This window comes from Microcebus murinus, chromosome 12 (genome assembly GCF_040939455.1).
Source record: "Microcebus murinus isolate Inina chromosome 12, M.murinus_Inina_mat1.0, whole genome shotgun sequence".
In the NCBI taxonomy this organism is placed as follows: domain Eukaryota; kingdom Metazoa; phylum Chordata; class Mammalia; order Primates; family Cheirogaleidae; genus Microcebus; species Microcebus murinus.
In genome coordinates this window covers 13,770,674-13,795,612 of record NC_134115.1, presented here as the reverse complement: position 1 = coordinate 13,795,612, position 24,939 = coordinate 13,770,674, and the positions used below count along the sequence as shown (strand labels likewise).

The following is a 24,939-nucleotide window of genomic DNA, read 5'->3' as shown; positions in this document are numbered from 1 at the left end:
AAATGTACAATTCAATAATTTGTTTACTTTTTTTAATTAAAAAAATTTTTTTATGATGCTTTATTTATTTTTAAAACAGGTCACAACACTAAGCTTTTGGCCCATTCAGCCATTGTACAAGCTACAAATGCTTGCTCAGCAGCTGAAGGGCACTCTTATAGCATGTCTGAAAAGTGAATAAAAATCCATATAAAACAAATATTCAAATAGTTTCCATAGGAACACAGATAAGTGTGACCCCATCTCCTGGTCTTCCCATATTGCTGCATGTGCAACCCTACTCTTACAAGACATGTCAAAACTAGCAGTAATTAAGTTAAATGGTCCCCCCAAATCCCTTAATTCAAGCTAAACTCGAAGTTAACAGCTACGAGAATAATATCTACACATTAATACTAGCTGAAGCACAAGTTCCTGGGTGACGTTTCATTCCACTTTCCCAAGCACAAGACACAGGCAGAGTGCCGACATCCTGCTCCTCTACTTCGGGTGTGAAGTCCGGGTTCTGGATTTGCTGCATGAGTTGCCACGTCGGTCCTGACATCACATAGTAGATAGTGGGCCTCTGGAATCCATTGAAAGTAAAAGCAGCAGCTACAGTGTAAGCACCCATGTTTTCAAAGAGCATCCAGTCACCTACGTGCATTTCAGGCAGGTCACAGCGCTCAACAATCCGGTCAAGGCCATCACATGTTGGTCCCCATATGCTGGATGAGTAATACTTTTCATCTGGTTTAGGTCTCTTTTGCAGAAGGGGCTTTACGTGTGCATGATCATAAAGGATGCAATTAAATGATCCATATACTCCATCATTCACGTAATACATAAAGGTTTGTTCATTGGACTCATCTTCATCATCAGAGCCTATCTGTTCCTTTAATACGATTTTTTTGGCAACGATATTAACTGTGAGTGTGAAAGCTGATGCAACATAATATCTGCCTGGCTCAGCTATGATTCTCACTCCAGAGTCTGATGGAAAATACTTGTCCAATGCTGGGTTGACTACACTGGTGATCTCTTCAAATTTAAGCTTCACATCCTCAGATCCAGGAAAGCCACCACCAGTATCCAGCAGATACATGCTAAAATCAACCTCAGCCCCCATGTCAAAGACACAGCGGGCATCAGAGATTGCCTGCACGAAGGTCTCAGGATCAGTACAGCCACTTCCTACGTGGAAGCTGACACCGATGACATCAATATTGAGCTCTTTTGCCCATTCCAAAAGAAGCCTGCTGGTTTTTAGCGTGGCACCAAATTTAACACGGAGTCGACAGACTGCTTTGGAATCATCAGTAGCAATCTGCAAAACCAACTTTGCCTTGGGATGTGCTCTGGCAACTTTCATCAGCTCAGCTTCACTATCAAAAGTCATCATCTGGACTCCATTATTGGCAGCATACTTAATTTGAGACACTTGTTTACAAGGATTTGCATAGATAACCCTCTCTGGAGGCACCCGGGACTCTGCACCAATCGTATTTCGGTCTTGCTAGCACAGTCAAATCCTGTCCCGATTGTAGCGAGGGTCTTCACAACGGCTCTGCTGTCATTACATTTGACTGCATAAAAGGGGGCGACGCGAGGAAGAGCTTTTAGCCATCTTCGGTGTTTCTTCAGAATGTCTCCAAGGTCTGCGACATAGAAGGCATCCTTGTCATCAGAAGAAGAAACTTCATTAATTTTTTGGTCCAGAATGTCCTTGGCAGTAAAACCTTCATCAAGGAAGTGGTAGTCAAACTCTTCGTTACTAAAGTTGTTCATGGTTCCTTAATGTTCCTCTAAAATTGGAAAACTAAGAGATGGAATTTAAAAGAAATATTTCCAGCTTCTCACAAAGGCAATTCTCCAGGAATCGCGTGCCCTCAGAGCAACAGTGGAAACGTTCTCAGAGCGTCCGGGCGCGGGGGGGGGGGGGGGGGGGGGGGGGGGGGGCAGCCCCATGGAGTAGCCGGACGCCCCCGCCCGCTGGAGCGCTCCGCCGCCCCGCGCGCCCGTCAGCGCCTGGCTCCCGCCAGTCGGAGACGCCCGCCAGAGGTGGCGCCGGAGCAGCTGGCAGAGGGGCAGACAGCGGCTGCAGCTGCAGGGACTGACCTTTTTTTATTTTTTTTGAGACAGTCTCGCTTTGTTGCCCAGGTTAGAGAGAGTGCTGTGGCGTCAGCCTAGCTCACAGCAACCTCAAACTCCGGGGCTCAAGCAATCCTGCTGCCTCAGCCTCCCGAGTAGCTGGGACTACAGGCATGCACCACCATGCCCCGCTCATTTTTTCTTTTTCTTTCTTTTTTTTTTTTTTGGTAGAGACAGGGTCTCACTCTTGTTCAGGCTGGTCTTGAACTTCCGAGCTCAAACGATCCACCCACCTCAGCCTCCCAGAGTACTAGGATTACAGGCATGAGCCACCACGCCAGGCCATCAATTTTTCCTTAACCACTTTGGGACCACGGTCCAGCCACGAAACCTTGCCACCTTGCCCACAGCCAGCACTCACAGTCCACACGATAGTTTGTGCTGTGCATTGACAACGAACCCGTTTTGCTCTTGTGTGATGAGGAAAGCTTGAAAGCTTGTTTTACTTTACATACAGCTTTACTTGTAATGTAAATCAGAATAAGTAACATATACATATATGTTTTCATTATGTTATCTTTAAATGTTCACAATTTTATTTTGATAAATGAAAAATTAGAAAAGTCATATCACGGCTGTCAGCTAAAGTCGCTGTGCGCGTTCATTTGTGGCTATCGAGTATAGTCTACGCTGGGCTGTGCGCGTTCATCTGCGACTGTCCACTACAGTCAGCGCTGGTCCCGAAGTGGTTAATAGTCAAGAAAGTCTTGTGGCATTCTCTAGTCTAAGTAAAGAATTCTTTTTCTTCCTCTTTATGGCTTCATAGAGGGGTTTTGCTATTAGCCCAAAGCTGGGAATCCAAATCCCAAGAATCCTCGCCGCTGCTTGCAGGTGGTGGGAACTGCTACACAGTTTGCAACTTCTCTATGATCTGGGAGGAGGAGGTTCTGAGATCCCTAAGACAACTCAATCCCCCAAAATTTGACAGCGGGAAGTGAGATCTGAGCCTTTTTCTGAGATGCTTTCTATCCTTTGTCAGCCAAGAAATTTAATACAGGTAAGGCAAGTTGCCTTGATTCACTTCATTCTCACTGACTGTCAGGATGTCATCTGCATATTGTTAAATTGTTCCTTTGTCCAAAATTATTGCTCTTAAATCTCTGGCCAGAATTTCTCTAAAGATAGTTGGAGACTTTTTAAATCCCTGGGGAACAGTCCAACAGTATTGGCATTTGGCTTTAGGTCTTAAATCTTCCCATTTGAAAACAAATAGTTCTTGGGATTTGGGAGCAAGGAAAACACAAAATAAAGCATCTTTTAAATCTATCACTGAAAACAAAGCAAAACTTAACCTGCCTCAAAGGAAATTGCCCTGCTGGAAAGGAGGGAGGACCCCCAATCGAACCGTGTTCCCTGCTGGCTGCATGAAGGGGAGGCCATCTCCTCAGGCTTCCTGGGATTGTCCTCAGAAGAGGAAGAAAGTGAAGGGTAGATGGCTGGAGGAGCCAATGGGGGTGAAATAAGGGGCCCAGGCTCATAAAGAGGAGTAGGAGGGCTAGGGAAGGGATTCCCAGAAGGAGTTGACGTGCTTGGGGCCACCGCTGGAGCTGCAGCCCAGGTGGTGGTTGCCGAAAGGTCCCCTTCAGAGTAAGAATTCCCCTCTGTTGGCAGAATGGGGTTCTTGGGCATGAATTCTTGTTCCTTGACCTTTCCGAAGGTTTCTGTTCTCTGCACCAGAATCTTTCATTTAATCTGATCTGGCTTGTTTTGAAAAAGAAGTATAAAAGACTGCACATAGGGATTTTAGTCTATTTCCCAGTATGATAACAAAATAAATCTAATTGGAGAATAGTATTATAGTTTAGTGATCCATTAAGGGGCCATATTTCCTCAGACGCGAGAGAGTACTGGCGCCAAACAGAATTACAGAAAAATACCATTTTCTTCTTTTTCATAAGCTCATAACTATATTCATACCAGTTTTGAACAATGCAATCCATAGGGCTGAATTCAGGGATTCTGATTTCCTATGGCCATACACACACATCAGCTCACACAACCATTTAACATCCATCAAAAGACAAACGTACTACAATTCCAACAAATACACCTTGGGGAGTGCCAAACAGAAACAGTCAGAGCAGTTCCCATTCTCGCAAATGGATGGGGCTTTTCCAACCCAAAACCAAATGGGAAACTCCTTAGAATCCCCCAACTTGAGGGTGGTGCTATTTCCTACACAGTACCCTCAAATAGCACTCACTCATGCAGACACAGATGCCAAGATCCAGGTATCCATTCTTCTGAGGCAATCAGGGATGTGAAGCTGGTGACAGCAGAGCCAATAGGAGAAACAAAAACCAACCTCCAGCAGAAATTTACCCAGGCAGCTGCTAGGGAGGCTTTCAAGATTCTCCCCACTCTGTGGCCCCAAAGCCATAGCAACAAGTCCCCGAATGGGTCACTGAGACTTGTTACCTAACACAGAAGTGGGTTCTGGCCTAGGTCCAGTACTCACTGCACAGAAAACCAATTACTGAGACGAGAATTGCCAAGGTAAAAAGATAATTTATTGAAGATGACATCCCCTGGGAGATGGCAGCACTGCTTCAAATCTGTCTCCTTGACCAAATGAGGGTAGGGGTTTCTGAATGCGGTTCAGGAAGGTGCCTACGTGTATCAGGGCAGGTTGTGTTGAAAGCAAATGTGCAGGAGGTCTTATTCAGAAGTCACAGGTTGGTGATGGACCGTGAGTCTTCATGTTGTTATCCTGCAAAGAGTCTGCCTTTTGTGGGAAAGAACTCCAAAGGTTAAAGGGTTAAACAGAAAGATTATAATGTTCTGATCATTGAGCCCCACCGGCCTGGAAATGAAAAGCATAAGAAAGCCACAGGAGAAGCATTTATGGGGGAATGTCATTTTGTATTTGTTCATGGAGCCAATTACAAAATGGTGACAGAGTGGAAGCAAGAGAGAGAGGAGGATGTGCCCCACTGTTTTCAACAACCAATTTTTTAGTGTACTAAGAGTGAGAATCCACTCACTCCCATGACAGTGACACCAAGCCACTCATAAGGGATTCACTCTCATGATCCAGACACCTGCCACCATGCCCCACTTCCAATACTGGGGATCAAATTTCCACATGAGATTTGGTGGGGTCAAACACATCATATCCAAACCATAGCTAGCAAATTCCTACAAAATCTAATTGACTTTTTTTAAATTGACAAGCTGATTTGAAAATTTACATGGAAATTCAAAGGACTCAGAATAGCCAAAACAATCTTTTAGAAAGGGAACAAAGTTAGAGAATTCATATTTCCTTATTTTAAGACTTACTACAAAGCTATAGTAATTATGTGCTCACTTTGGCAGCATATATACTCAAAATTGGAATGATACAGAGGATTAGCATGGCCTCTGTACAAGGATAACATGCAAATTCGTGAAGTGTTCCATAAAAAAAAAATACAAAAAACAAAACTATAGTAATTAAGACTGGGTTGTACTGGCATAAAGATAGACATATAGATCTAACCATATGGAATAAAATTGGAAGTCCAGAACCAAATTCATACATTATTGCCAACTGATTTTTGACAAGGATTCCAAGACAATGCAAAAGGAAAAGAATAGTCTTTTTAACAAATACTGTTGGGATAAATGCAAAGAAATGAAGTCAGACCCTTGCCTCACACCATATATAAAAATGAACTCAAAAGGAATCAAAGATATAAATGTAAGAGCTAACACTATAAAACTCTTAGAATAAAAAATAATTGTAAATTTTGTGATCTTGGAATAGTCAATAGTTTCTTAGATATGACACCTAATGTACAAACAATAAAAAAATAGATAAATTGGACTTTGTCCACATTAAAAATTTTTGTGCTTCAAAGGACACTATCAAGAAAATGAAAGAGAACCCTCAGAACAGGAGAAAGTATTTGCAAGTCATGTATCTGATAAGAGATTAATATTTAGAATACATAAAGAACACTTCCAAGTCAACAACAAAAAGATAAATATTTAGGCCAGGCACAGTGGCTCACTCCTATAATACCAGCACTTTGGGAGGCCAAGGTGGGAAGTTTGTTTGGGCCTAGGAGTTAGAGACCAAGCTGGGCAACCTAGTGAGACCCCCACTATTATGAAAATAAAAAATAAAAAAATTAGCTGGATGTGGTGGCATGCTCTTCTAGTCCCAGCTACTCAGGAAGTTGAGGTGAGAGGAGCACTTGAGGCCATGAGTTAGCGGTTGCAGTGAACTATACTGGGCCATTGCACTCCAGCTTTGGGAACAGAGTGAAACATCATCTCTTTTAAAAAACCACATAAATATCTCAATTGATAATGGGCAAAGAATTTGAATAGACATTTATCCAAAGAGACATACAAATGCCTAACAAGCACATAAAACCATGCTCAATATCATTGATTATTAAGGAAATACAAATCAAAACCACAATGAGATACCACTTTACACTCATCAGGATGGCTAGAATAAAAAAGATAGGTAATCACAAGTGTTGAGGAGGATGTGGAGAAATTGGAACCCTCATACATAGCTGGTGATAATGTAAAATGGTGCAGCCAGTTTGGACTATAGTGTGGAAGCCCCTCTAAAGGTTAAACATAGGGTTACCATATGACCACAATTCTAATCCTATTCATATACCAGACAGAATTGAAAACATAAGTTTACATAAGAACTTGTATACAAATGTTCATATTCATCACAGCCCAAAAGTGGAAACATTCCAAATGTCCATAACTGATGAATGTATAAACAAAATATTACTATCCTTTCAATAGAATATCTTTCATCAGTAAAAAGAAATGAAGTACAGATATACATTACAACATGGATAAACTTTGAATACATGCTAAATGAGAGAAGCCAGACATAGAAGGTCATATATTGTATGATTTCATTTATATGAAATTTCCAGAATAGGCAATTCCATAGAGACAGAAAGTAGATTAGTCATTGTCAGGGGCTGGGGGAAGAGAGGAATGTATAGTGACTACTCACGGGTATAGGATCTTTCTGGAGGTTGATGAACTATCTGGATTAGATAGTGGCAATGACTGCAATCTTAAGAATATAATGAAAACCTTGTGAATATACTAAAAGCACTAAATTGCACACTTTAAATGGGGGAATTATGTGATATGTGAGCTATATGTCAAAAATTAACCAACAGTTGCCATGCTTGTTTTAGTCTATTCCTGGATTCCATTCCATTCCATCAATTTATGTATCTACTTCTCTGTTAGTATCACAGTCTTGATTATGGTAGCTATATATAACTTCTTAAAATTGGGTAGGGTGATTCCTTCAACTTTATTCTTCACTTTCAAAGCTTTTTTTTTTAAAAAAAATAGCTATTCTAGTTCTTTTGCTTTTTCATATAAATTTTATAATCAGCTTGTCTACATCTACAGAAATCCTGTAGTTATTTGGTTGATAGTGTTGTTCAGTTCCTCTATGATCTTGCTGATTTTCTGTCTAGTGATTCTGTCAATTACTGTGAGAAGAGTGTTAAAGTCCTTGACTACAATTGGTGATATGTCTACTTCCCCTTTCAGTTCTGTCAGTTCTGTTGTTTGGTACATATACATTTTGGATTATATCTTTGCAGTGAATTGACCCTTTATCACTATAATAGCCTACTTTGACAATGGTAAATTTTTTTGCTCTGAAGTCTACTGTCTTATGTTAATAGAGCCACTCTAGCATTCTTGTGATTAATGGTCTCATGGAATATGCTTTTTTTAAAGGAAACTTTTACATTTTAGAATAGTTTTTGATTCACAGAAAAATTGCAAAAAGAATATATAGTTCTGATATATCCCACATCCAATATGTCTATTATTAACATTTTATATCAGTATAGCACATCTGTCACAATTAATGAATCAATATTGATACATTATTATTAACTAAAGGCCACACTCAAATATTCAAATTTCTTAAGTTTTTACCTAATGTCTTTTTTTCTGTTCTTGTATTCTATCCAAGAAACCACACTACATTTAGTTGTGTTCTAATGTAATCTAATCTAATGTCTCTTTAGGCTTTTCTCAGCTGTGACAGTTTTTCAGAATTTCCTTGATCGTTTTGAGGGGTACTGTTCAGATATTTTGTAGAATGCCCCTCAACTGGGGATGATCTCCTTTGAGTATTTCTTCAAGAGAACAGTGGAATAACTACCATATTCCCATAATCATAGTAGTCATTGTGTTGTGATATGATGCACAAAATGACCCTTCATGAAACATTTGAAAACTGTGCAAAGGTCTTATGTGTGGGAAGGGGAGTAAACTTTAGTGGTAATTCGTCTAGCAAAAAAGTATTTGCTTTGAAAGTTTTCTGGGCCATCAAACTAGCCAGTAAAACTTGACTAAGTGGAAACTGATTTTTATGCTTAAAAAAGGATCTAGTATTTTTGACTTACATTTTTTTAAAAAAGTATATACACTTTTTTTTGCAAAGGGAAAATATATTCATATATTACATATGTCCCCATCTTTTTCAAGTATATATAAATACACAGAAAAGGGCACAAGCTATAACTTCGTAGCTGCTAACAGCTCCCCAAAGCCCCTCATTCCCCTTTCTAGGTATTTCCCCAAGGTTTACTATGTTCCTGATTTCTTATACTATAGATTAATTTTTTATTTTATATAAATGGTACAGTATGTATTCTTTTTAGTCTGGTTTCTTCACCCAACATTGTATTTGACATTCATCCATATTGTTGTCAGTAGTGATACTTTATTATTATTACTATATAGTGCTCCATTGGGTGAATATTCCACAATTTATCCATTCTATTATAGACATTTGGGTTGTTTTCAAAATTGGGCTATTAAAAAGAATGCTGCTATGAACATTCTGTATGCCTCTGGTGAACATATATGCACTCCTGTCAGGAGTTAATTACTAGGTCTTAGTGTGTGTGTATGTGTGTGTGTGTGTGTGTGCACACTTTCATCTTTAGTAGAAAATGCCAACTTTTCAAAGTGGTTGTAAGAACACTCTTATCAGCAGCATATCAGGCCTGAACCAGGTGTAGGTGATGGTCAGGATTTTGGCCAAGGCCTTAACTAGGGACATCGCCAGGATGAAGATGAAGGCTGAGGACAGGGCTAGCGAGATGGCCAATGGTAGGGACAGGAACAGTGAACGTTAGGGCCAGCGCCTTGCCCTCATCGTGAGGTTCAGGCCTGGTGAAACTACAGTGAAGGCCAGGGCCAGCGTCAGGGTCAGGTGAGGGTTGGAAAAAGGGTAAAGACTAAGTGGCAGATGCTGGCAATGTACAGGGCAAGGTTGAGGAACAGGGTCAGAGTGAAGGCCAGGGCCAAGCCCAGGTTAAAGGTCAGGTAGAGATGCAGGACAGGACACGTTTATTGGCAAGCACGAAGTCAAAGGTTAGGGCCAGCACCAGGTTAAGGGGAGGTTCAAGACCACCGCAGGGTGCAGATGAAGGCAAGGGCAAGGGTCAGGGCTAAGGTGAAACACAGGAACTGGTTAAGAGCTAGGTGTATGGTGGTATAAGAGGTGGGCCAAGGTGAGGGCAAGGGCGAAGGCATGGGCAAGTTGGTAGTCAGCGAGAAGCTGGGCTGGCCTAATTAACGGAGAATTAGGCGCACGAGGCCGGGCAGGGCTGGCCCAGTGAAGCGAAAGCGCGGCAGGGTGTGCGGGGTTTGGCCCTGCAGGGCGGAAGTGCAGTGGGACGTCCGGAGAGAAGTTCGGGGGTCTCGCGAGTTAGCCTGCAGGCTGCAGTGCGACAGGGCTGGGGCGGGTGCTGGCTGTGTGAGGTGGAAGCGCGGCGGCGGGGCCGGCCCTGCGGGGCGGAAGCGCGGCAGGCAGGATGCGGTTTGGCCACGCAGGGCGGGAGCGCGGCGGGGCTGGGCGTGGCGAGGCGGGGCGGGCCATGCAGGCCGGACTGAGGCGGCGGGGCGAGGCGGGGCGGGGCGGGCCGGACGGAGGCGGCGGGGCGAGGCGGGGCGAGGCGGGGCGGGCCGGACAGAGGCGGCTGGGCGAGGCGGCGAGATGGCGCCGCAGCTGGGTCCGCACGAGCTGCTGCACGTCTTCTCATTCCTGGAGCCCCGAGACCTGCTCTCCGCAGCACAGGTGAACAAGGTAACAAGCTCTGTCCCAGGCGGGAGGCTGGGCCTGTGCTCATTGTCCCCGGCGTGTCCAAGGCCAGGCGCTTCTCCCCTGGGGCCTCAGTTTCCCCATCGGTGAGGGGAGGGCGTCGGGCCGCTCTGAATCCTGAATCCGTGCTGTTGCAGAGGGCGCTCGTCGCCGCAAGGGCGGTGACCTGGGCGGCTTCAGGAAGTCCAGTCCGTCCCTCCTGAGCTCCTGCGGCGGCCGCCGCCTCTGGACGAGATAAGATGCAGTCTCCCTGCCGTCAGGGTCCACCCCTCAGGTTGGCTGAGGGGGGGTCGTTTTTCTTTCTACTCCCGCCTTTTGGAATATTCTGGAACTTCCTTGCGCTGGGCGTTTTGCTTTCCCTGTCCCCGGAAAGCCACGCTCCCTTTTCTCCCCGTGATTCCGCCCCAATCCTGCCACCTCAGAGGCATCCTCCCCAGTCACTCGCACTGCCTCCCTTCGTCGCGCCGTTTCCCTCGTGGCTGTTTCACCTCGAGGTGCCCGTTGAGTGACTCGATCCCGGCTGCCCTCCGCTGCACTGCCACCGCGGGGTCCAGGTACCCTGGACTTCTTCCAAGGACTCGGTACAACTGTAATTAAAGGATTATTTGTGCAGTGTATTTGTTTAGTATTTGTTTTTCCCAGCCAGACTCCTTCCTAAGAGAGGGATGTTTGTCTTTTCCATCACTGTCTCTGGCGCCCAGTGTATGACTTGATATTCAGCGTCCCTTCAGGAAATATTTGTTGAGTGAGCGAGTTTTGTAAGGAATTTAAAATACATTATTATCTCATTTTACAAGAATATTAACAGGTCCGTACTGGAATACCATAATTATATTTAAATATATCAAGTAAAATACTGGGTTTTCATCATTTCATCCCCATTTTATGGTAAAAAAAAACAAAAAAAACTGAGTATCACACAGTGATTTGCTTAAGGTCACCCACCAAGTCATGCACAGGGCTGGAATTAGACCCTTGGCTGTTCTCGTAGCAGTAGGGGTAGGGGTTAGGGGTAATTCAGGGGCAGAGTTTGTCAGGGAGGTGCTTCACTTCCTTTGGTAGCACTAACTTCTTTGAGTCATAGTTTGCCCATAGGTAAAATGAGGTCAGTAATTCCTCAGGGTGTCATTGTGAAGGCCAGGATCCAACAGAAGGATCCTCAATGGTAGCTAGGATCCATTTTGTAGAATATATTATTAATACATATTATAATTCTTTTTTCATCTCCTTTTTCCCCAACTTGGAATGGATATTGCACATATTATAACTCTTTATTGGGGAAATAAAATAACAATTGGGTTTGGAACTAGGAACTACATGAAAGGAAAATTCACAAGATCTTCTTGGCTGATTTGATTTTGCCAAATATAAACTTTACATCCCTATTAGCCAAAAAGACTTCTTGAAGGCTGAGAAACTTTGAGCTAGCGGGTAGGTGAGGGCTGTTGAAATGCTTCTGCCAGGGCTTGGAAAGCCACATTTCTGGGATGGGATCCTCAGAAGGGCTGGACTACCGAAGGCTCTAGAGTTTACCCACTAAAACTCTATAGGTTCCGGAATCCAGCGCAGAGAGGCCAGGAAGTTCCAGAAGTCCAGGGCCAGAGGGAGGGAGACGTCTGGCACCCTGATCCTGGTTTCACAGAACCATCCCGAGCCTATTGCAGATACTTCTGCAGAGAACAGTTGTGGGAACAGGACCTGCATAGTACCCCTGCCCCCCAGGCTGTTCCCATGAAACCATTTTGGCAGCTTGAGGACATCCTTGTGGCCAGTGCCTCAGTTTACTCCCTTACAGCAGCCTTCCTAGGAAGCCTGCTTCTCTGCTCTCATTTTCAATCCTCAACAGCAGCCAGAGCAATCTTCCTAAAGCACAGTTTGACCTTGCCCAGGGGTCCTCAAACTTTTTAAACAGGGGGCCAGTTCATTGTCCCTCAGACCATTGGAGAGTGCGCACTGTGGGCCTGGGACAAGTCGGCTGCTAAGCAGGACAGGCAGCAGTGGCAAAAACACCCAGCAGGCCAGATAAATGTCCTAGGTGGGCGGCATGTGGCCCGTGGGCTGTAGTTTGAGGACGCCTGCTTGCCACTCCTCTATTTAGAATCCTCAAGCAGCTTCTCACTATTTTTGTCCTTACACATTTCCAGCTCCCTTTCCCATTCCTTTCTGTCCAGGACCCTAGGTTCTCATTAAGGCAAATTACTAGCCCATCTTTTTCATACTTAGGAATGTTTGCCTGGCTCTTCTGTCTCTCCCTGCAGTGCTTCAGCCGTTCTCTTAGAGGACAGCTACTCTCCTTTGGGACTTGATCAGTAATCAGTTTTCTGTGCCTCTCAGCCTTCCACCATTCACCCCCATTGATTTGGTCATTCTCTCTTTTCTTTGTCATTATTTGTTTTTAATTGTCTCTGGTTTCCATGGGTATGTTTTTTTGTGTGCAGAGACTGGGTCTGGTTTAGCTATTTGTCTGCTCCACCGGGCCTGGCAGGCTAGGTGCTAACTGCCTTTTGACTGACTCTTTTCTCCTCTTGTTCTAGGTCTGGAATGAGGTTTCAAGGACCAAGGACCTGTGGAGGTGAGTGAAGGAAGAGCCAAAGGTGGTCCCACAAAGAAGAATGTCTCACGAAGGAGAGATGGGTGCCCTGGATAAGTCTTTTGAGGACTCTGTATTTTTGGCTCTGTTGAGTACGTAAGAAAGGATTATTATCCACAGCCCCTACCAGCAGGAAACTTCTCCCTGGTTGAGGATGTAAGACTCTTTTCTTCTGAATATTGCGATGTAGAGGTTTTTTTCTCCCCCTCCAGCACTGCACTGGTTGTGCATCAAAGACTTTTTTTTTTTTTTTTTAAGATAAGATCTTGCTCTGTTGCCCAGGCTGGAACCTCAGACTCCTGCCTCAGCCTCCTGGGTAACTAGGCAGGAGGACTACAGGTGTGCCCCACCACACCCAGCTAATTTTTTAAAAAAAATTTTTGTAGAGATGGGGTCTCGCTTTGTTGCCCAGGCTGGTCTTGAACTCATGGCCTTAAGTGATCCTCCCACCTCGACCTCCCAAGGTGCTGAGGTTACAGGCATGAGCCAGCATGCCCAGCCTCACAGATGATTTGTAAAAGGCCTCTGTGCCCCTCTCTCCTGCTGTCCCTTCATTCAACCTCCTCATCCCCACCCCAAACATCCCCGGTTTTCTTCCCTGAGGTGAAAGGACTTGGATTTTTCCCCAAGGTGTAAAAGAAGAGAAGGCTGGAGGAGGAAGAGGAAACTGATGGGCTGTTGATGGTGGTGACAGAGCTGGGAGACAGAGGATGGAAGGGAGGAGGGGGCTGGGAAGGGTGAGGGTGTCAGGCGAGAGGGGCCTGGTCAACAAGCTGACACAGCTCTGCTAGGAGGCCAGACCAGCTCCTGTAACCAGGCATGCTGTGTGAGGAGACACATGTGTATTGCTTTCTTGGGGTCTGTTTGTCACCCACCAACATAGAGAACACACACTGATACGTGTGCACAAAGATCTGAGCTAAATGGGGGAAGGAGGAGGGGAAAACAGTGTCTTTGGTGGGCTTTGGGATAGAGGGAGATGGCCCTGAGGGGCTGTGGGGTGCTTGTGAGGTGGCAGGGACACACGATGACCTTCCCCTCCTCAGGAAGGCCTAAAAGGGAAAAGCAACCCCCAGTAAGATCCCCACCCTGGTGCTGATGATTTTCAGGGACTTTTTTGGCAGAAATGAAAGAGATTTTATTAAGCAAATGGAAGATTGATATCTTCCAGGTTGCCAATGGACATCAAATGAAGGCAGCAAGCTAGTAGGAGACAAATCAACAGAAATATGATCAAACGACTTTTATTTTAAATCAGCTTTAGCATAACAATATAGCAATGTAAGTATGATATTAGAACTCATAAAGATACAATGGAAAGAAATTAAAGTTGAAAATAAACATTGTAATCACTCAACTATTAAATTTTTCTTTCTTATTTATTCTTCCTTTGGAACCTCACATCTTTTCTTTTGTACCAAGGTAGAACTATAAGGAGCTGGGGAAAAAAAGGAACTGTCAGATCTCCAACCTTTTTCTAAATACAGTACAGCCTTGATTGTCAGCTAAGAGCTATGCTTAATTTTAGTCACTCATGATGGAAAATAATGTTTACCCATGTTCTTTGAAACACGGAGGAAGTCTTTGTTTGCACCTGTAGGTTAACTATACCTTAGGATAGTTGAGAATTTTCCAATGTCAATCTTGGCATATTTAGTTTTCAGCATCATACAGCACTGTTCTGTTTGTTGGCTTTTTATTAATTTTTTGTTACTAATATTAATTGGAAAACAGTATTAATCTTTTTAGTTTTGAAGTGAGAGAACTTTTATTGGAATTCAGTGTTTCCAATTTAGGGAATGTAGTCTAGGCATAAAATTCAGTTCTGGAAATTGGTATCTGTCTAGGTAGGTGGACAAGATTATGTCTTGCCAAATGTGTTTTTCAAAGAAATTGTTTCATTAGGAATAAATAAATTGGCTCATGGATTGGTATATCTGTTTATGGAAGCCCTTGCAGAGGAATATTCACATGTTTAAATGGGTGGGATACCAACCCTGGTCCTAGTCTTTGTTATTTTTGCTTATAAGCCAGGTTAGGACTTTTTCATTTGAGAGAAATGTGTATTTCTTTGAGTAGTTAAAAAAAAAAATCCTCTTTAGCACATCACATTAATCTCCATGTAGTATCATATATTTCCATGTTGCTTCCAGGTTCCTTGTGCAAATTCTTCAGCTGTCTGCAAGCCAGCTCACAAATGGATTTTCAGTTCATTAATATTTCATAGTGTTTAGTGTTGAACTTTTTAGCATAAAACATCCCTTGTGCTGTTGACCCATGTGCTTGTAAAAACACTGGGTTTATGTTTTTTGAGCTCAGACAACAGCATTCTAGGGACGTCATCACCTGCGGTCACGTGTATGTGTTATCTCCTGATGCCGGTGCTGCGCCTATCGTGGCATGTGCAAAAGCCCATTGAAGTTTTCATGGACACAGTAAATAAACGTGGTTAACCATGTCATGTATTTTTAATCTGTACTATACAATCTCAATTGAAAATGCTACAAGTTACTATTTTGAATGCTTCGTGATCTTTTTAATCCTGTCTTCAACAATCTAAACTTGAGCTTTTTGGTTAAAAGTAAAATTGCAAATATCTTTTATTTAAAGTAGATCATTTTTGTTGTGTGCAGTTGATTGTTTTGTTGGTTGCTATCTATGAAAGATTTTGGTGCCAAGATATTTTTTCACTGGATACGTCATTGTATTTCAGAGGCATAGCACATACTTTATTCATATTCCTACTTTAACCTTGTTGATGTCCACCTTTTTTTGTTCTTTTTTGGTCAAATCATTTGGTTTTCTTATCTCTTTTCTAAATATTGGTTACAGTTTTCACTATGCTTTGGTGCAGGGGTCCTCAAACTACGGCCCACGGGCCACATGCGGCCCGCTGAGGACATTTGTCTGGCCCTCTGGGTGTTTTTGCCACCACTGCCTGTCCTGCTTAGTAGCTGGCTTGTCCTGGGCCCCCAGTGTGCATGTGTGGAATGTGTGCCGCACTCTCAAACGGCCCTCCAGCTGTCTGAGGGACAATGAACTGGCCCCCTGTTTAAAAAGTTTGAAGACCCCTGGTTTGGTGCATACTGCCTTATACATGAAGAAATAGATTTCACTTCCACAAAGAAATGTTCCTTCTCCCCCTTTTCTTAAACCATATTATCATCTTGGTCTAGCTTTTATTTTCAAACTTTTCAGACTGAAATATGGTATGAGGAGGAAAAAAACAATTTAAACCGTGTTTTTCTTCTACTCTCACACCACAATAACAATCAACACAGGAGACTTCTGTGACCAAATGTGTAGGAGTTTCTTCCCACTACAAGTAGGCGAGCAGTTCTGCAGTGGGCACCAGCAAGGTGTCCTCCAATTCAATTCTGACACTACCTACCTTGAGATAGCATCGATCCCACAGGTTGGGGGCTCTGTCACCAAGACTGTCTCCCCACCCAGATACCAGTCACAAGTCTGGGCCTCCAGAACTTCTGACCAGCTACTTTCAAGGTGGGGTTCCTGTGACCTCCTCTTTTGGTTTGATTAATTTGTTAGAGCAGCTCACAGAACTCAGGGAAACACATTCACTGGTTTATTACGAAGGATATTTAAAAGGATACAAATAAAATGAAGAGATACATAGAGTAAGGTCTGGAAGGGTCCCAACCACAGGAGCTTCTGTCCCCATGGAGTTGGGGTGTGTTCCTGAGACCTGCTTCTGAGGTCTAAAGTGTTGTAAATACAGCAAAAAACCCAACAAAGGCTATGGGACTTAATAGCCTGGAACCCTGGATAAAAATACACACTTTTTATACGTATATATACTCAATCGTAATATATATGGATACAAGAAGTATTTCACTTTATTTTTTCAACTAAAAGTAAATCAGCAGTATAAGGGTGATGATATAAAGCAACTGACATTCAATGTTAGAATACAGGAGATGAAAGGAATGATGACTGTGGTGAATCGTCCTCATCTAAAGGGTATACCTCTATGTGGCCCCAGACATATTTTTCCAAGTGGTAATTTGGGTTCAGTATTTTGCTGGACCTTCTGTTTTTATTTAATTTTTTTTTAAATCTCATAATTTTTAAGTGTCTGCAACTAGTTTATGTGGGCCAATCCTATGCAGGCCAAGTAAAATAGTGTAGAGACTGTTCTGCGCACAGACTGTTAGTGTGCTACTTCTGGTAGAAAGACCAAAGACTCAGTAAGCACAGTGAACCTTTGTCCCATCTGGGCGCTGGAATTCTGAGTGTGTTAGAAGCTCTCCAGGGCTAGCAGAGAGCCTGATGCATAGGTGCTCAATGAATGTACAAGTATGATGGTAGAGACAAACTTTGTGGTGTTCTCGTTTACAACATGGGGCTATGAAACAGTTATTTCCCATCTGACCTCATTTTCGTCTTCTTGAGATATGAGTGCTACACTGTAGCCAGAGGATGCCACCTAAATGCCAAAAGTCTCTGTCTATGAAGCCTCCCTAACCCTCTCCAGCCAGATGTCCAATTTACTTGTGCTTAACTCCCATAGCACCATGAGCTGTTCCTTTTTCTTGAAACTTAGAAGTTCTCCCTGAGTTTTAGTTTTGTTTATCTTCCTCCTTATCACCAGCTGAGAGTGCCTGTAGGGCAAGGCCTCTAGTTCACTTAGGGGCCCACAGATTAGGTAGGTGTTCAATAATTGTTTACAGTGTGGGTGAGTTAACATTTTATCAACAACCTTGTGAGAGATGTGTTAGTATAAAATTGACAATAGGAGGCTGAGGTGGGAGGATTGCTTGAGCTCAGGAGTTCAAGACCAGCCTGAGCAAGAGCAAAACCCTGTCTTTCCAAAAAAAAAAAAAAAAAAAGAAAGAAAGAAATTAGCTGCATGACTAAAAATATATAGAAAAAATTAGCCAAGCATGGTGGCACATACCTGTAGTCCCCGCTGCTTGGGAGGCTGAAGCAGAAGGATTGCTTGAGCCCAGGAGTTGGAGGTTGATGCCATGGCACTCTAGCCCTGGGAACAGAGCAAGACTCTGTCTCAAATAAATAAATAAATAAAATTGATAGTAGTCACACTGAAGTTAAGAATGCAGACTCTTAGAAAATGGCAGAATAATGACCTCTGGAAATTTTCTCCACAAAAGCAATGAGAAAATTGGCAAGTATCAAAATCAACTTTTTCAGAACTCTGAAAATAACCAAAGGTTTGCAGCAATCAGGGAAGTCTTTATTCAAGAAAAATGACTAAATCTCAGCAAGAGTGACCCTATTGCCAAAACCCCATTCCAGTTCTTTGTGAGCTTTGGATATCAATAGCTCACAATCACAGTGTAAACTGAGCCTGGCAGCCACTAGAGGGTGAAGAATGGGATTGGAGAGCCTTGAAAGCCTGTTCCCACAGAATTGTCTTTATCTGACTTGACATGACCTTTCCCCAGTGCAAAAATAACCCCATTTACTTTGGGGTATTTGTTGAAACAATCATAGATATCTGTTTAATTTTGTGGCTGCCTGATCTGATGGATAACAGTTGGGTAAAAAATAGGCTAACCAAAAACTTGAAAGGAAAAGCTGGGGAATGAGATGTTCTTAAGGGTTTTGAAAAACTCCGACACATTCCTAAGAATCTAAATGGTCACATGCATGCGCAGGGCTGTGTGCACGTTTCAGGAAAGACTTAAGAAGGCCCTAAGCTCTTACATATCCTGTTAGCCTTGAGGCTATGCACAAGCAGAAAGTAAACGCTAAGGTGGAGTCATCAACTGCCCTGCTGAGTATTGGAGGTAGTCCCAACCTCTTCATAGAGCCCCATGGCAAAGACTGGGAGACTTACTGGTTCCAAACACTTAAGGAAATCTCTGTATAGTCATTAGTAAGCACTAATCTAATTGAGCAGAAATTTCAGTGGCCACAAATAACAAAGAATACAGATTTTTCAGAATTAGTTCAGAAATATCACTAAATAAGCACATTAACACTACCACAATAACAACCAGGGTGATCTGATTTCCAGAGTTGCAACATAATATTATTTAAAATGTTCAGTTTTTAACAAAAGTTATAAGACATGCAAAGAAACATGAAAGTATGGTCAGCACACAAGAAACAAAGCAACCAGTAGAAACCATTCCTGAGGAACCCCAGGCATTGGACTTACTAGACATACTCTAAATCATCTATTTAAAATATGTTGAAAGGACTAAAGGAAATCATATGTAAAAAACTAAAGGGAAGTATGAGGACAATGTCTCAACCAATATAGAATATTAATAAAGAAGTAGAAATTATGAAATAAGTATAGGCATTCTGGAGTTGAAAAAATACATAACAAATGAAAAAGTGGAGGGGCTCACTAACAGATTTGAGCAGAAAAGAAAAAATCTGTGAACGTGAAGATACATCAATTGGGATTATCCAGTCTGAGCAACAGTGAGTGTAAAGAATGAAATTTGAACAGTGCTGGCTGGGCGAGGTGGCTCATGCCTGTAATCCTAGCACTTTGGGAGGTCAAGGTGGGAGATTTGCTTGAACCCAGGAGTTTGAGTTTGCAATCATCTCTCATTGCACCACTCATTCCATTCTTGGTAACAGAGCAAGACCTTGTCTCAAAAGACAAAAACAAACAAACAGAAACAAGAAAACAGTACCTAGGAGACCTGTGGGACACAAGCATAACAACATCACATAGAAGTTCTAGAGTAAGAGGGAAAGAAGATAGAATATAGATGGTCCCCAGTTTACAATGGTTGACTTTTAATTTTTTTGACTTTACAATGATGGGAAAAGTGATATGTATTCAGTAGAAACCATACTTCAGTATTCAGTAAATTATATGATATACTCAACACTGTATTATAAAATAGGCTTTGTGTTACATGGGTTTGCCCAACTGTAGGCTAATGTAAGTATTCTGAGCACATTTAAGGTAGGATAGGTTAAGCTATTAATATGATGGGTTGGTAGATAAGTGTATTAAATACATTTCCATTTACCATCTTTTCAATTTATGATGGGTTTATTGGGATATAATCCCATTGTAAGTCGAGGAGCATCTGTATTTGAAGAAGTAATGGCTGAAAACTTCCCAGATTTGATGGGAAAACATGAATTTTCACATCCAAAATCTCAGTGGGTTGCAAGTAAGACAAAGTAAGATAAATGGAAAGATTTTGCACTAAGATTTTGCACTGAGTTCTCATCAAAAGCCATAGAGCTCAGAAGGTAGTAAGACTGACATTCAAAGTGCTGAGGAATACAGACTATCACCAGGAATTCCACATCTAGCAAAACTAACCTTCCAAAGTGAAGAAATTAAGATATTCCTAGATCAACAAAAGCTCAGAGAGTTTGTTGCTAGTATACTTGCCTTATGAGAAATACTAAGAAGAGTCTACAAAAAATACTAAAAGGAAATGAAAGGACACTAGATAGTAACTTGAATCCATATGAAGAAATAGCACCAGTAAAGGTAACTATAGGCATATATAAAAGGTAGTATAAATAAATGTATTTAATGTTTATAACTTTTTTCTCCTATCTGATTTAAAAGAGAACTGCATAAGGAGTCAGCACAAGTCTCTGTTGATAGACACATTGTATATAAAGTTGTAATTTGTTTAACCATAGCAGCACAAATGAGGCAGGGAGGAAATAGAGCAATATATGAGCAAAGATTTTGTTCGTATACTATTGAGTAAGTTGGTATTAATGAAGACTAAATTGTTATACTTAAGATTTAAGATATCACCAAAGCAACCACTAAAAATATAACTCAAGAAATATAATAGAAGATATGATAAGGAAATTAAAATAGTACACTAGAAAATATTTAACACAAATGTAGGCAGTAGTGGAAGAATAGAAACAAAAAAGGGATAAGACCTAGAAAATAACAAAATAACACGTATATTCTGTCTCATCAGTAATTGCATGGATTACACACTTCAATAAAAATGCAGAGATTGGCACAATGGATAAAAAAGTGATCCAACTTTATGCTGTCTACGAGAGACACACTTGAGATTCAGAGACACAATGGGTTGAAAATAAAAGAACGGAAGAAGATATACCATGCAAACAATAAAAGAAGTGGAGTGGCTATACTAATATCAGGCAAAATAGACTTTAAGACAGAAAGTGTTACTGGAGACAAATACGGAAGTTTTATAATGATAAATGGGTCAGTCCATCAAGAAGTTAAAATTGTAAACATGCTCCTGACAAAGCAACAAAATACATGAAGGGTGGACAGAATTGAAGGGAAAAATAGGCAATTCAGCAATAAGAGTGAGATTTCAAAAATTAGGCGCTGGAATCTGTTGGGTAACTTTGGGTAAGTTATTTAACCTGTCTCTGCCTCTGTGTCCTCATGTGTAGAATGGTGATGAGTTCCCATAGGGTTGTTATGAAGACCCACTGAATACGTAAAAAGCGCTGCATGTCTGACATGTAGTGAGTACTCGTTTGATGTTATCTCATCCCCATTTTACAGGAGAGGACATTGAAGCCTACATAGGCAAAGTGAGTTGTCCCAAGGTTTCATGGCCCACAAATAGTGAAGCCAGGATTCGAAGGCAGGCCTGTTGGCTCCAACATCCATGACTCCTATATCCTGCTGGACATTGTGGGTTTATTTTTTAGGCAGCTGTGTCTGAGACGCTGGTCATCCTGCAAAGCCTCCCAGATGGTCCTGGGCACACAAACATGGAAACAGTACTATCTGTGCCGATCTGAGCTGGAGTTCCGAATGGAATTTGGGCGGCCAGTGGACTTCACCTGCAAAGCCATGGCTGGACACACAGGTATGAAGTGGGGAACGTAGTTGCTATGTCTATTTCCAATGCTTATGCTCTTCTGGATCAGGTCTCATGGGATTTGGAGTTTCAGCCAGTACTTGATGAGTACATATCTTTCTGGGTTTATGCCATTTGTGTTATATCATTTGATCTTTGCAATAATAACCCTGTGAGGAAGGGATCATTATATCCATTTCAGAGTAGAAAGAGACAGAAACTAAGAGAGTAGGGAGTAGTTCAAGGTGGCTAGTGGTTAATGGACCATCCTGAGAGCAGAATCTGGTTGTAACCCTAAAGTGCTATCTCTTGTCCTGTCCATATTGTCCCCTGAATGAGTACCCATTATGCTCCTGAGACAGAGAAAGAGGAATTGTTTTCCTGCCTACCCTTTCACCAAGTTAAGTATTGACATCCCGAGCCACCAGTGTCTGTGTTTTCTTACAGGATCGATAGATGAGCTGGCTTACATCTCTACCGATGAGTGCCGGTTTGATGGGAGGGAGAAGTCTGTGGTTTGCACTGTGTCCTCAGACTGTACTGTGCGTGCCTGGGATTTACACGAGGTGAGCTGGTCCCCGGAAGTGAGGGCAAGGATGAAATTAATTGAATCCTTGCTGTGTCCTGGTCTTAGCTAGGCCCCTTTTCTTTATGTTTTCATTTACTCATCATAGAAAACTGAGGTGAGGAGTAGGAGTCCCATTTTGCAGACAAGAAATATGAGTTTGCAAAAGGCTCAGTCAGCATACGAGGTCACACTAATAGCAGGCATGGCACGGACCCATGCTTGAAACTGGAGTCTGACCGATCTCAAATGATGCATTCTTGGCTTCCTATAGTGCTGCCGCAGGGAGATGGACTTTACTGATAGTGCCTGGTGGGGACTGTTGGCACATGCCTGGAATGGCAGCTGCCATGTTATTCTGTGTACCTTCATTGAAGCATCATTGGACTTTGATCTGAAACCACCCAGTCATGTGATCTTCTACATTGGCAGTTATGCTGGCCCACTGGGTGGTTTTGCCTAGATAATTACAGCTTTTAGCCATTCGCTTGTGTAAACTTAAGTGTTAAAATCTGTATAACTTCATTAATATTTTACACTTTGGCACTTTGTTGGTGCTTATTGTTTAAAAGTTTTCATATCCATTTTCTGTTACAGCAGGCAAGAAGGTACTCATTATTATCATAATTTTATATAAGTGTAAACTGGGACTGAGAGAGGGAACGTGTCTCTGAGTCTTGAACCATGTGATCGCCCTGCAAATTCAGGGGTTCTGCCTAGGGCCACAAGAGATGGAACCCAATCTCCTATAATGGATATTTTCCTGGAAAACTATAGATTACTTCATATTTTGAATGCCATAGACAAGCAAAGCCACCTCCAGTCCCTTCCTTTATTATGTAAATAATGTCTTGGTAAGATTAGCTCTTGGCTCCAATCATAGGTAAGATTGGCTCTTGGCTCCAATCTCTTGGTACATTTTTTACTGTTCATTAGTTTTGCTGCAAGTATGTGCTGCCTCTAACAAGTTACAGGTTCCTTTTACTTAGTATACAAGTTACTTAGCACACCACTAACCAGGGTGCCAGGAGAAGTGACTGAGCTCAGGTCCCAGTCCCACTCTAGCTCCCTGTGGGATCATCTCTCCTGAGAGAGACCTGTGTGTAGGTTGTGGACATGTGGCATGAGCAGGCTTACATTTAGGGACACTTGGAGGAGAAGAAGACTTGAGGGCTGGGGCATTCCATAGTCATGAAACAAAAAGGTCTTGACTTGAATAAAGAGAGTGCTTTCATGTGGGGTCAGCAAGCTTGTTATATAAAGGGCTAAATAATATTTTAGGTTTTGCAGGCTAGACCGTCTCTGCAACAGCTCAACTCTATTGTTATATTGAATAAATAGAGCACAAACACAAGCATAGACAATACCTAAACAAATGAAAGTGGCTATATTCCAAGAAAACTACTTCTAGATACTGAAATGTGAATTTCATGTAATTTTCATGTGTCATGAAATATTCTTATGGTTTTTTTTTTTAACAAATATATAAAAATGCAAACAAAACAAAAATAGTTGGTGGCCTGGGTTTGGCTGCAGGCCATAGTTTGCCAAACTCTAATATCCTTCACTGTTTCCAGTGTGGAACAGTTTCAAAGTGCCAGAGGCCCTTCATGCCACTCTGCCTGGCTCCCCTCCGCTCCCCTTGGGGAGGGCTCTGCCCTCATGAATGCAATTAGGTACCATTATAAAAGGGCTTCACAGAGGGGTTCACCTTTCTTGCCCTCTGCCTTCTGCCATGTGAGGATACAGTGTTCATCCTCTCTGGAGGACACAGCAAAAGAGCTTTCAACAGACAACTGAACCTGTTGACACCTTGATTTTGGACTTCTCAGCTCCACAAATGTGAGAAAACAAATTTCTGTTCTTTATGAATTACCTAGTGTCAGGTATTTTGTTACAGCAGCACAACCAGACTAAAAAAGTTGGAATCATAATAGTATGTAGCCTTTTGAGATTTACTTCTTTCACTTAGTGGTATGCATTTAAGGTACCCCCATGTCTTTTTGTGATGTCAGTGCTTTTTAGCACTGAATAATAATCCATTGTATGGCTGTGCCACAGTTTGTTTATCATATTAAACCTAGGTATCTTGTTTGCTGCCAAGTGTGGCAATTTTAAATAAAGTTGCTTTGAACATTTGTGTGCAAGTTTTTATATAGACATAAGTTTTCAACTCATTTGGGTAAATACCAAAAGTACAATTGTTAGATTGTGTGTTAAGGGTATAGAGACAGAAGGCGGGGTGCAGTGGCACACGCCTGTAATCCTAACACTCTGGGAGGCCGAGGCGGGTGGATCGCTTGAGCTCAGGAGTTCTAGACCAGCCTCAGCAAGAGCAAGACCCCACTCAGCAAGACCGAGACCCTGTCTCTACTAAAAATAGAAATAAATTACTTGAACAGCTAAAAATATATAGAAAAAATTAGCTGGACATGGTGGTGCATGCCTGTAGTCCCAGTTACTCAGGAGGCTGAAGCAGGAGGATTGCTTGAGCCCAGGAGTTTGAGGTTGCTGCGAGCTAGGCTGACGCCACGGCACTCAGGCCTGGGCAACAGAGTGAGACTCTGTCTCAAAAAAAGAAAGGAAAAAAAAGAGTATAGAGACAAAAATAAGATCAGTGGTTGCCAAGAGGTTGGTAGTGATTGGGGGTGGGGGATGAATAAGTGGAGCACAGGGGAAGTTTAAGGCAGTGAAACTATTCTGTATGATTCTGTAATGGTGACTACATGAGATTATGCAACTGTCAAAATCTGAAGAATGTACA

At 42.3% G+C, this 24,939-nt stretch overlaps 1 protein-coding gene, 1 non-coding gene and 1 pseudogene across 5 annotated transcripts in view; 2 read left to right on the top strand and 1 right to left on the bottom strand.

Moving 5' to 3' along the window:
• Nucleotides 1–251: 251 nt before the first annotated feature.
• On the bottom strand, nt 252–1,784 carry LOC105883809 (ornithine decarboxylase pseudogene; annotated as a pseudogene).
• A 3,648-nt stretch (nt 1,785–5,432) lies between these two features.
• Nucleotides 5,433–5,538, top strand: LOC142874668 (U6 spliceosomal RNA). Its single transcript, XR_012922323.1, has one exon. It is a non-coding gene; the product is annotated as a U6 spliceosomal RNA (small nuclear RNA).
• Nucleotides 5,539–10,101: 4,563 nt separating this feature from the next.
• The window catches only part of LOC105883807 (F-box/WD repeat-containing protein 12-like), a 46,851-nt gene continuing 32,013 nt past the window's right edge, over nt 10,102–24,939 (top strand). For all 4 annotated transcript variants that reach the window (XM_012787256.3, XM_012787254.3, XM_012787255.3 and 1 more), the window contains exons 1-4: nt 10,102–10,225; nt 12,775–12,812; nt 21,459–21,619; nt 22,058–22,176. In XM_012787256.3, coding sequence (XP_012642710.2) covers nt 10,136–10,225; nt 12,775–12,812; nt 21,459–21,619; nt 22,058–22,176 — 408 coding nt within the window. In that variant the 5' untranslated portion in view covers nt 10,102–10,135. The remainder of the gene's footprint in view (nt 10,226–12,774; nt 12,813–21,458; nt 21,620–22,057; nt 22,177–24,939) is intronic.